At 40.7% G+C, this 12,110-nt stretch overlaps 2 protein-coding genes across 3 annotated transcripts in view; one reads left to right on the top strand and one right to left on the bottom strand.

Moving 5' to 3' along the window:
• LOC145467193 (Na(+)/H(+) antiporter NhaA-like) overlaps positions 1–12,110 on the top strand; it is a 44,549-nt gene that overhangs the window by 29,737 nt on the left and 2,702 nt on the right. Inside the window, exon 2 of one of the 2 annotated variants that reach the window (XM_081450751.1) lies at positions 9,527–11,810. In XM_081450751.1, coding sequence (XP_081306877.1) covers positions 11,390–11,810 — 421 coding nt within the window. In that variant the 5' untranslated portion in view covers positions 9,527–11,389. Of the gene's footprint in view, positions 1–9,371; positions 11,811–12,110 lie in introns of those variants that run through there. The other variant, XM_081450750.1, reaches the window with a different exon arrangement.
• LOC145467819 (uncharacterized) lies at positions 136–9,233 on the bottom strand. The gene is made up of 7 exons (XM_081451431.1): positions 8,793–9,233; positions 7,245–7,363; positions 6,372–6,607; positions 6,111–6,181; positions 4,330–4,468; positions 3,151–3,356; positions 136–2,441 (listed from the first exon to the last, which is right to left on the bottom strand). The coding sequence occupies exons 1-7, from the start codon at positions 9,139–9,141 to the stop codon at positions 970–972; spliced, it is 2,592 nt and encodes an 863-aa protein (XP_081307557.1). The 5' UTR covers positions 9,142–9,233; the 3' UTR covers positions 136–969.

Here is a 12,110-nt window from a genome sequence, read left to right on the forward strand (position 1 = left end):
TAGATTCGGTTTTTGTGACATCCAGAATAATCAAGGTCTCGGTAAGGGTTATCAACCTCAGCCTTCAGCTTCGGCTGATAACCCCTACTTCGACCTTGATTTTTCTGGATATCACAAAAACCTCATCCAGTAATTGTTTATAATTCATGGTCGCTTGATCGACCATTCCAGCTTTCTCGTTCGTGTTACGGTACCCGAAAACACAATCAGCCAATCAAAAGCCGTGTTTACTCCGTAGATATCCCGAAATATCAAGTCTCAAGCGGACGTCGTACGGCCAGATTCTTGGCCGAATTTGCATATGGTAAATACTCTAATAGGACTAGTCGCTCGACCGCCTTTCGCCAAAATAACAACCGTGCCTTCACCAGACTTGCGTGATACGCGCCAAAATGAACCAGAAAAGTACGACAAGTTACATACAAGTTACAGCTTAGCGCCAGACACGCCAGTTGCAGGGAGCGAAGGAGAGTGGGAGCTAGGGCGCGAAGGGGCGAGGGAGCGAGAAAGAAAGGCGAAAAGAAAACGAGGGAGCGAGAAAGAAAGAAAGGGGGCGAGGGAGCCAGAGAGTTGTGTAAGGAATACACTGTTTTCGATATATTAAAATTCAGCTTGGGAATAAGGCCTAGAGGAGCATGTGTATTTCTCGTTTGTGTCTCTTGGCCTCGCTATTAAGTTGAGTATCAATACATCGAAAGTGGCCTATTAGCGACTAGGGTGGTAACAAGCAAATAGTTTGTGGGCTCCCTAAGGTGGAGCTCTTGTTCTTATTTATTTGTCCATCTTTGTACAAAGAGATTGTTTACAAGGAGATTGTCTTCTTTCAGAACTGTCCCATATTCTCAGGTCCACTTAAATTTGTTGTCTTATCTCTTCTTTCCAATGACTTTCAGTTCTGTTGACTATGCGAAAAAAAAAAAAAAAACAGAGAGAAGTCTGGAAACTAAACTGGACTAGCTCTGACATTCGTCACCAACTCCCCGCCTCGTCCGCCTCGTCGTCAAGTTCTGTCACATCAACTGCCTTCTCCCTTTCTTGCTTAATAAGCAGCTTCAGCAATCGTTTCTTATCAGTAGTGATACGGTACTCCAGATCATCGATTTCTTTCTTGATATCTTCGTCGCTGTCAGAACTCAACTTCTTTGGGTTGTAGTCTGAATGATCCCTCGATTGGCTTGATTTGTGGGAACGTGAACCGCGTGAAGAATCAACATGACTCCGTGGTGAACGTGACGAGTGCGAACGCGAGAAACGTTTAGATCGCGAGCGAGAACGAGACCGTGAGTTTCGTGATCGTGAATTCGGTGAGCGTGAACTTCGTGACCGTGACCTTCGTGACAGTGATCTTCGTGATCGTGAGGACGAAGGTGCTTTATTCCTCTTCGACGAGTCTGACGTTGTGCGAGAACGCGAATACTCTACCGTCCTTTTGTCGAATTTCTCCGACCGAGTCTTTGAAGCGGACTTGGCCTTGGACTGAGAGCGTGATCGACCAGAAGAACAGGATCGAGACCGTTTCTTTTCGCGATGGTGCTTTTCCTTCTTTAAGCTTTGCTTTTTTGAAGAAAGCAATTCAGATTTTGACATATCGTGATCATCAATTTCTAATCGTCTTTTCCCCTTGGAGCGATGTCTTTCTTTTAAGCGTGAAGGTGAACGTGAACGTGATCGATGGCTGCCTTTTCTTGTTCGTTCTCCAGTTGAACGTGAGCGATCTCGCGAGAAGCGTGATTCAGCATGGCCGGAGCGAGATTCATCGTGTAAGATTCTCTTTCCTTTAGCAACAGATTTAGACCGAGAGCGAGATCGTGACACAGACCTTTCAGTCTTTCGTCGCAGCACTGTTAGATCGATGGGCGAAGCTCGATTGTGCAGTCTGGACGCAGAAGGAGAAGTGTTACTATCACTGCTAACAACAATAACTTCTACTGGGGGTGTGCCAGATACAGACGATTCATCTTTTGACCCAGAATGGTCTAAGCCATTGTCCAAGCTCTCTGTCACTTGAGATTGTTCGCTGATACTTCGTTCCGTCTTGTGTCTCTTAGAATCTTTCTGCTTAGGCTTGTGTTTGTGCTTATGTTTATGTTTGTGTGAATGTCGATGGTAATGATGTCTCGATTTCTCTTGCGTTTCTTCAGTAACAGATTCACTTTTAGACCTGGTTCTGTTTCTTGATCCTGTAGAATGAGCAGCTCCGTTTGCGGGTTCGTCAATTCCCGGTCGTTCAGCGTTTGTCCACACAGTGTGTGAGCTAGCCGAGGATATGGTCACAATCTCGGCTAAACTGAGTTGTCCATTCAGCCCGGATGTGCCTGGGGACGAGCTAGGAGACCAGCTCGTGCTTTCTCTTTGTAGCACTGGCGAATCTCTGCTCCAGTCTGTTTCCAACACTTCCAATATCGATTCTCCAGAGGGGCCTGGAACGGGAGTTTGCCAACCTTTAAAACGGAAAATCAAATTTTAAAACAGTTATCGTCGCTTAAAGTTACTCCATGTACTGTCAAGTATAATAAACAATGCTGCAAACGAATGTAACCTGAAGAGACCTGATCAAAAGGACAGGTAGATGAAAAGATAATGGTGATGATTACTCTCGCCGTAAAGGTATCCGGTCAGGTCGTTCCAAATCAGATGGCCGGGGGGTACTCCCGTGTATAAACTACATGGGTATGTGCTGTTGTGAAGGGTATGGTTTTCAGGTAGTGTAGCCTAGGATAGACAGTTTTGGTCTAGAATAGGGTACAATTTACCGGAAAAGTGGAGGGGATCTATCAAAGAAATAACTGAAACTCGGAGGTGACTTCGTAAGATATTGGTTTAGATATCGTATCTTAGAATACAACAGTGATAAAGTTTCTGCAAGGAAAATAGCTAGTCTGGTATAGGGTATGAGGTTTTTGGTGCCTAGTCTAGAATAGGATTGCAAAGTGGCACAACCCTACCTAAGGATTTACAGATTACACCCCCTGGCTCACATCATTCCACAATTTAAGACAAAAGTGCTGGGAAGGCAAAGAGTTTTGATCGCTCTTTCTCTCTCCCCACCCCCTCCGTCCCGCCCCCTTCCGCTATTCAATGCTAAACAGCAACCTATCTACCCGCAAAAGATTATATTAGAAACTAATAATTATTTCACGTGGTACACACCTGAAGTTTGACTGTGAAACACAGTCGGCGTGTCTCTCACTTGATCACGTGACTCATTGGGCCTGTTGTACTGCGCACGCTCATCATAAGCAGTCATGTCAAATGGAGACCGAGCAAAGCTTGTGAACTCGTGAATGAAATGTTCTGTTTTGTCAAACAAGAAGGGCTGAAGTTGAAGGTGAAACTCGTCAGAACTGAGCTCAACCCTGGGTGAAAAAAGATGAAGAAGTTTACTTCACTCTGACTGCATTATGTTGGAAATAACTTTCATACAATAATGATTCCTCAAGTTTAAACAAAGGAAATCACGATGATGGCACTGACGGTGTATGGATATCTTGTATACTTGGCAAAGATGTATACTTTAGAAGGGTCCTTTGCACAAATGAATAAAATGTCCTATTACCTTCGTTGTGATAAAAAACACATGAAATGTGCATGAAATATTTTTCAACACTCAAAGAGAAACTTCCTATCTCCGCACGGCCATATAATTTCCTCTATATCTTTTCATTAAGTATTGGAAATTGTCACAATAACTTATACAAATTAAAGGTAGACAAACACACGTCACTTTACTTACGTTCAGAACCACATATGCAGTAACAAAATTGGCAGATTTGACAAAATTTCATCAAACTTCAGGGGTGATTGTTCATAGATTTGACGAATTTGGTGACTTTTAGTCAAATTTGTCATTTGAAGCGAAATCAGCTTGGTGAAATTGATTATTTTGGCGTCTTATCTCCAGCCAGAATTTTGTAAACTATCTTTTAAGGGGTGGTCCTAACATGTTGGCAGATTTGGCGATTTCACAGACTTTTCACCAGCCAGATTACAAAATTTCATCAAATCTGTCATTTTCATTACTGCATGCATAATTTCTGGACATATCTCTGATAAGTAACAATTCTACAAGAACTAAATAGACTATTTTACAGTTGCCTGCTCAGTGACCTGGCCTTTGGATGGCAGCGAGACAGGAGTTGACCTTGTTTTGATACAGACCTTGCTGCTTTTGTTGTGTAAAACAAGTTGTTCTGATGCTAACTAGGTGCATTTACATGACAATAGCATTGAGGTCTGTATCAAAACAAGGTCAACTCCAGCCTCGCTGCCATCCAAAGGCCAGGTCACTGAGCAGACAACTGTAAAATGGTCTATTCAGATAATACATACTTGGTGATGAGTGACAAAATGATCTGAAGAACAAAATCAACATGACTCTCGAAATCATTCAGCAAGACCCTTAAATCTCTGGTAAGCCATGGGATCAGCCGATGAGAGCATGCAGGGTTGGTGCGGAAAAATTCTGGAGCTAAGAAACAGATTGAAAATATCATTCACTAATATTTAATGAGGAGAGAATAAGTATGGGTTATTGACCAAGTGTAAGGTCAAGATGGCTGGATATTGGCCTCGTTCTTTTTTTGCGAGTTTATGGACCGAGACTCCGTCGAGGTCCATAAACTCGCAAAAAAAGAACGAGGCCAATATCCAGCCATCTTGACCGAACAAGCTTGGTCAATAAAGGACTTATTATATGGCTTTCAGGGAAATTTTTCTTGCAGGACACGGCGGGTAGTCCCGAGCGGGCAAGATAGCTCCATCTTGCCCCCTTGGGTAGCCAATCACAGTGCAGGATTTGATTCATCTTGCCTGCTCATGGAGATAGCCATATAATAGTAAAAAATATTATAGACCTATTGCAAACAGTTGGTCACATGATGTGCTTTTCAAGAACACAGATTTAGTCATTAGCAATGCATAAAGTTCTCAGAAATGGAAAGAACAATCACACAATAAGCTTACATGCAAATTTTCAGGTTTATATCATTTCAGAGGGAATTTTTTATGATTGGTTGTTAGAAATAACAAGAAGAAGGATTTGTATCGGAAGAAGACAATTTGCCCTCCAGTTAGACTCCAGTGGTTTTCCACACAAATTCTTGTAATTTTGTAAGTGTTAAAACTGTCATAAGATCTTATTTTGTCTTTTGGTTTAAAAGCCTAGGATTTTCCATTCTTTCTAATATTTTTTCCCTCTTGCTATCTTCAATAGCTATATGTCAGCGGCTCCCTTTTGTAGTGATTAATAACGGAAAAGGCTTCTGGAGGGCAAGCATCCTCACTTCCATGTATGAAACTTTATTTTTGCAACATTCAAATCATTAATAAATCTCAACATTACATGGCATTGGTCTGAAAATTGGTGTTCTGGCTATTTAAAACATGCTCCTTCCATTTCTGAAACTCATATTAGCTGTGGTTAAACATTTAGAACTTATCACTCATGAGACCAACTGCTGTGAAAGGCCTATTTCAATGAAACTTGGCAATTAGTGTGGAGAGTTCTATCAATTACGGATGAGATTCAAGTAGAAACAACAACAGGATTGAAAACTAAATACTGTATAAACTCAAGCAATTAATGTTCAAAACAATATATTTCAGCTGTAGACGCTATGCAAGCAACAAACTGTGTTCTCGAAAACATTATTCAGGAACCTTGAAAAAAGAAACAAACAAAATGGATCAAAATCTACCAATCAAAGCCCAGAGATGTGACCTTTTAAACCTGTGAAATTGCACACCATTCAACGACTCTTGGATATTTTGGCTTCGATTTTCTCGAAAACGAAAAGCAAACTGGCAAAAAAAAACAGCAAGGCATTGTTAGGTAAGTAAATTGAAAGCCATATGCAAAAAAACGGGCACTGTTGACGAAAAAATTTTTTTGACCTAAATAGTCACTTAGGAGGGTTTTCCACTAGCATCTTCAATTTGTTTCCTTAGAGGTCCATTAAGATGATTGATAGCAGCTAAGCAAAACGCTTTTAATTGAACAGAGTTCGCATGGTGTTGAGAAGTGCATTAAAAAATTAAATAAATAAAACAATGAAGGCTTTATAACATTGCATGTATGAGAGGTAATTTTTTCTTTGTACACTGTAACTTACAGATTTCCCGCTGGCGTGCTCGACCTTCCTGAGTTACTCCTTGTACCCATAAGTTATTACAGTAGATGGTTCTGTGTCAAATACCACACATATGTATAAGATTTTGTTAATTAGTTCAGTAATCCTTTTTTGTAAAATAGTCCTCATTCCATTTTCCATTTATTTGGCAAATCAGCAGCTTCAAGATACTGTCTGAAAATGCCACCAATTTTTTACATTTTAATCACCAGACTGAAATAGCTGTAAATTGTATAACTGTACCTTCTTCTTTCACGGCCTATTGCCTTTCTATCCCTCTGCGCTGCAATGTGAGCCTGTCGTCGTCTTGCTCGCTGTTCCCAAGGATCTGTTTCATCCACCTGTTGTCCTTGACTTTGTCTTTGCTGCCGCTGTCTGTTACCCTCTGCTAATGTTGTTCTGTAGCGGAAACGCCTTCCATCACTTTGAGATTGTTGTTGGATCATTGGTGCATGGACGTCAGGCTTTGAAAGGTAATGCTGTGAGCAAAATAAAACAACCAAAAACTATCAGACATCATGATCACTTGGTGGAAAACCAAGTGGAGACTGAGATAATAGGCTACGTTTTTACAGTTGTGTGCTCAGTGACCCTCCCTATGAATGCAAGCAAGGCTGGAGGGGACCTTGATTTGATACAAACCTCTCTGCTTTTCTCATTTAAATAAATGGAAACTAGTTGGCATTAGAACAACTTGATTTACACAACAAACACAGTAAGGTCTGTATATCAAAAATAGGTCACCTCCAGCATAACTGCCATTCAAAGGCCTGGTCACTGAGCAGACAACTGTAAAAAGGTCTATTTGTGCACAGAAAATATACTTAGACGCTACAGAATTGTTTAGAATGGAACATCAGAAATTCATTTCCATTGGTTTATTTCTTAAGTTTCCAGCCTATCATCAAGGGGGAAAGAATAACAGGAAACTGGAAATTGTAAAACGGTAAGTGCCATCTTTTTTTAAAATTCTGGTAAACCTTTACCAGTTATTACAACAGCCATTCTGACTAGTTCCTTGTGATAAATGGTACATGTTCATAACCTACACAGTCAAACAACTGTTTTCCAAAGCATTTTTGAGTATATTTAAGTCAAATCTACATCATCATGTACCTGTTGGTAATTTTCCATAGATTTGACACTGTGAATAATGGAAGAAAAGCTTGATTTGCACAAAGGGCATGTCCTCACTATCTCAGACCATTGTAATATACAAAAGTAACAAAAAGCATCTGAAAACAAGCAGTTAAGGTAAAATATGTGCTGACAATAGACTCCATTACAATGAGTAGAGGTACATGTAAATTATTGGTGGGTAAACTTGACAACAAGGCTGAGAAGTAAACTGTGTAGAGGTTTTGCACAGCAGCCATGTTGTATGGCAGGAACAATGAGAATGTTCTGCATTAGAAAGTAAACTTTTTTTCCCATAGGAAAAAGAATCTATTGTTCCTGCCATCAACATGGCTGCCGTGCAAAACCTCTATAGCATACAAGTTGTTGTTTTGCATTCTTGTCAAACAACAATCAAAATCTCGTTATTCTATCACGAGCACTCAGTGTTTCGCACCACGGATCAGGGTACTAATCGAATTGAAGACACACCAGGAAAATAAAGTCCACGGGATCTACCAGTTGTTTTGAACTAGTTTAATCAGCACAAGCTAGCTAGTCAACTGAAAGCAAAGGCATACATGTGGGTTGACTATAGCAATTCTAAAAAATCGGATCTAACCTAAAAACGAAACAGCAAAAAACATTCTCCACCATATTGTCAATATACTCACAATTCTGTAAGGCGTAATCCCGTTTAAGACGCGTTATTTTCCTATTTTTGTACAAAGAGCACAAGCACACTGTTTTCGATAAAAGGATTACTTTCTACTGATCTCTTGATATCCTACTCGTACCAATCCACGAACGAGAGCCATAATCCGATTGGCTACTAAAGCAAAAATGGCGGGAATCTCGCGTGTTCGGTTTTATCACTAAGAAAACAAACATAATGTCTAAAAATAAACAAAACTCTCAACGAAGTGCAAAACACTCAGTGATAAGGAACCTATTCCTCTATCAACAAACATGCTCAGCAGTAGACATATTTACTGGGGCTTGTTCAAAACATGAAATGGCAAAATGGCTAAATGGGACTGCAGTTAACTTACATAGTGCTCTGGTTAGCCTGAATATCACTGACTTGACAATGGTTAGCTCACAGTAATGGTAAGTGTTACCCTTACAAACACCCGTTTCCCACATTGTCCCTTACTTGTAGTGCCATTTTTGTGTTTTAAACATGCCCCATTTACTGAGTTTTAAAAGGAAAAGGAGTTCCTTCAGGGGGGAGGGAGGGAGGGAGGGTGAGAGGTTATTGACTCATCTTGGGGCTAATCAACTTTAGGTTGGGGGCTAACCGACCTTCATTTCCTTAGTCGTATAGGCTTAGGAGCTCTGGGTTAGCCAGTATGCAGATCTCTGTTTTTCTTTTTTTCCACCCAGGCCATAGAGAGGAGGGGGCGGTGATGGTAGTGTTAACACCGTATCAGGGAGGGGTGGTAAAAACATATTACGTAAGAACATTGATTTCAAAGGAAGACTCGACACCTACATGCATTCCTTGAGTTTAAAACCTTCTTTAAACGTTCTTAAATAAAAGGATACGGAAGCACTTGTCCAAAAACGCTTTGTTGTCATATTCACTGAGGCAAACCGAACACGTCAGATCTTTTGGACTTGATCTTCCCGTGTGTTGCTCGTGGCCTTTTTCCAGCGTTTCAGTGTCTTTCTGTCCTTTAACGTCGATGATTTGCACATCGTCATCACTGCTAAGTTCCACTAACTCCTGAGAAATACTTCTCGTGTGCGATTCCGGCTGTGTAGATCGCGGAGAATTCGAATCGCTGTCATATTCGACCAGCTGAGTTTTGGAAGGCTTCTTTGTGGAAGCTTCAATTGTGCCAACGTCGTTTTTAGTTTCCGGTAAATCGTTCAATTTACCCTCCATATCCATTGGTAACAGAATATCTTATTGACAAGATTTGATAATCCATAGAGGAAACTACACTACATAGTATACATTGTATATAGAAGCTCTGATCACTGTAATCTTGCGTCTAAACGATCAATGGAAACGCTGACTAACGTTGGTCAGCGGGATATATTTGAACAAACTTCGGGTCATTTAACGTGCTGGATCTGACCTGTTTCCAGCGGAGCACGACCTCCTCAACTATGAACAGAATTCGAGGCTATTTGCCATAGACTGCCAAATTAAAAACGTTCTTCGAATCGTTCGATTTCAAGGTCAGATCAATGCACAATCTCGACCAGGTGGAAGAGGTTTCAACTTGCGAAAGGTTGGAAAGCAAATCGAGCACGGCAGGGTTTTTTTGCAGGGTGCAGGGTGCAGGGTGCAGGTTGAAATTTAATTATAACTGGAAAACCGCTAGCATTTAAAAGAAACGTACAGGTGGTAGACTTACCGTGACTGTTACATGATGCCGTTTACAATCGCTCAGAAAGGTGGCTTCCACCCAAGTGCCAAACCCGCCGAAGCGATGGGCGGAGAGTATATTCCTATGATTTTAAGCGTGCAATGAATTATTGTTTTCGAAGAAACATCTGAAATATCATCTGAAACATCTGCTGAATTTGGTTTCTTCCCTGTGAGTACCAAAATGAAAGCACACAGTCTGAGCATGTGCTAGTATATTCCGACGGTTAAAATCTTATATTATTTCATTTCTTCATTTATTTGCTTCATTTGTGATGGCAATCTTCTGTTGTTAAGCTTACAGTTCTTGTTGGCCGAGCCAATTCTGTAATCGATGGACACATCTGTGGAGCCGGCAGGTTTCTTTCACAGGTCACGGGTCACAGGTCACAGGTCACAGGTCACGGGTCACAGGTCACAGGTCACAGGTCACCAAAAAAAATATGCCAAAACGTCATAAAACAGATGCATACAAGTGCGTCCCTAGTGCAACTATAAGAGCTCTTTCTTGAAAAAAAAGCGCGTAGGGGAAATCAGTTGTTGCACTGCAATAAAAAAAAAATCCAAAGAAAGCCAAGAATTATTTCTGTTGAAAACATAAATTGTTTTTAGCCTTTCAATATAATATGAAAACGAAAGAGGCTTACACTGATCCGTGAATTATGCATTTACTTACGCGTGATTTGTGAACCAACGACTTTTGCGGGAATAATTGTTCACTTTTTTTGGAGGTTTTAGCGTCATTAAAGCTCGTAAACTACACCAAACTAGATTTAAAACCTGTCCATTCCACGCGACTGAGAACTAACCACAGCGACAGTGAACCAGGAGGACCTAGAATCTAGTCTGTCACGATGTGTCATACACGCACACGGCATTTCGATGCATGAAAATGGAGGGTTCTGTATGTTTTGCGAAACGTGAATAGAATTTGTATTTTTTTGTAACACATGATTTAGCCTTTGCATTTTTACGTGAAAAGTGATTTTTTCTGTTAACGTGAAGCTGCTTTCGAATTTTTTGCGATGCGTGAAAAGGCCGATTACTTATGCGTGAAATTGTTTTCAGAGTAGGTATAGGGGACCCTCTTGTTTCTGTTTAGTACATACTCGTTGTAAAGATTTAAAAAATATATAGAAATAAAACAGTTCAATTTGCTATCATAATGAATTATCTTACTACGATAAAATATATTAACACTACATGTTTGAAAGCTATATTTCAACCCATTTCGTACATATACCACCCCTAGAAATTTTTTCATTAAAATTATAGAGTAAAACATTTTTAGTTAGGGTTTGTTACATGGAAACATCGATAAACCTCTCGGGTATCTCAGTAATTGTTACATCGCGAAATTTACTGAGTGTTTTGATTGTGACCTGTGACCTGTGACCTGTGACCTGTGACCTGTGACCTGTGACCTGTGACCTGTAAAAGAAACCTGCCGCTGTGGAGCGGCCATTCAGATGGCTTTGAAGAGATTTCACTGGTCTCAGCGTGTCGATCGATAAGTACTTATGGCGGATCGATCGTATTTTCACTATGTGAAAGGGTCGAACTACTGTATGTAAGAACCCCTGACGAGTATCAAGGTTATTAATTATTTTAGTGCCAGCGGTTTTCCAGTTATAATTAAATTTCAACCTGTCATCTCCAACCTGCACCCCGCAAAAAAGACCTGCCGGTGCACATACCACTTGGTGCAACTTCTCGTAATTATTTCGTTATCATTCGTCCAGAGGTAGACAAAATCGTATCAACCATGAACAGGCTTCGAAGCTCTTTCCCATGGACCGCCAAAAACGTCGTTCGAGTCGTTCGATTGCAAGGTATGATCACTCCTGAAACTCGACCCGGTGGGAGAGGTTTCAACTTTCTAAAAGTTGAAAAGCACATCGAGCAGGCTTTTGACATAAAAAAAATCAAGCCCAAAGCTGTGTGCCTAGAGATCAACAGCCGAGGTGGGTCTCCAGTGCAGTCTAGCTTAATTTTTCACCGAATTCGAACTTTGTCGAAGGAGAACGGTGTTCCTGTGCTATCTTTTGCTGAAGACGTGGCGGCTTCCGGGGGATACTGGCTTGCACTGGCAGGAGATGAGATATTTGTGGATCCAAACAGCGTAGTGGGCAACATTGGTGCTCTGTATGGAACGTTTGGCATGGAGGAAACAATTAAGAAATTGGGTAGGTACATCAATCCAGTCTCAATTCCTCCTTCCTACTCTTTTCAATTTTAGAGCTCTCCCATATTTCTGCAAAGAAAAGTTGTGCTGCCTCTCCGTCCCTCTTGTGGTGAGGAATAAAAAAAGAACAGCCTCCACCCTTTGTTCTTCCCCCATGCCTCCTTCCCTTTGCCAGCAGTTGCCAATTAAAGAGAATTTTTATTTATTTATTTATTTATTTATTTATCATCATTATCATTATTACTATTATTTTATTGTGTAGTTCCAGAAAATACCCATACCTCCTCTATGGAAGGGATTT

This window comes from Orbicella franksi, chromosome 14 (assembly GCF_964199315.1).
Source record: "Orbicella franksi chromosome 14, jaOrbFran1.1, whole genome shotgun sequence".
Taxonomy (NCBI): domain Eukaryota; kingdom Metazoa; phylum Cnidaria; class Anthozoa; order Scleractinia; family Merulinidae; genus Orbicella; species Orbicella franksi.

What these genes read in the sequence shown, in the direction of transcription:
- LOC145467819 (XM_081451431.1), bottom strand. Translation starts at nt 9,141, where the DNA reads ATGGATATGGAGGGTAAATTGAACGATTTACCGGAAACTAAAAACGAC. An exon ending in ATAGGCCGTGAAAGAAGAAG is followed by an intron (nt 6,182 to 6,371) that starts GTACAGTTATAC and finishes TATTTGACACAG; the next exon opens with AACCATCTACTGTAATAACT. An exon ending in AGCACGCCAGCGGGAAATCT is followed by an intron (nt 4,469 to 6,110) that starts GTAAGTTACAGT and finishes TCTGTTTCTTAG; the next exon opens with CTCCAGAATTTTTCCGCACC.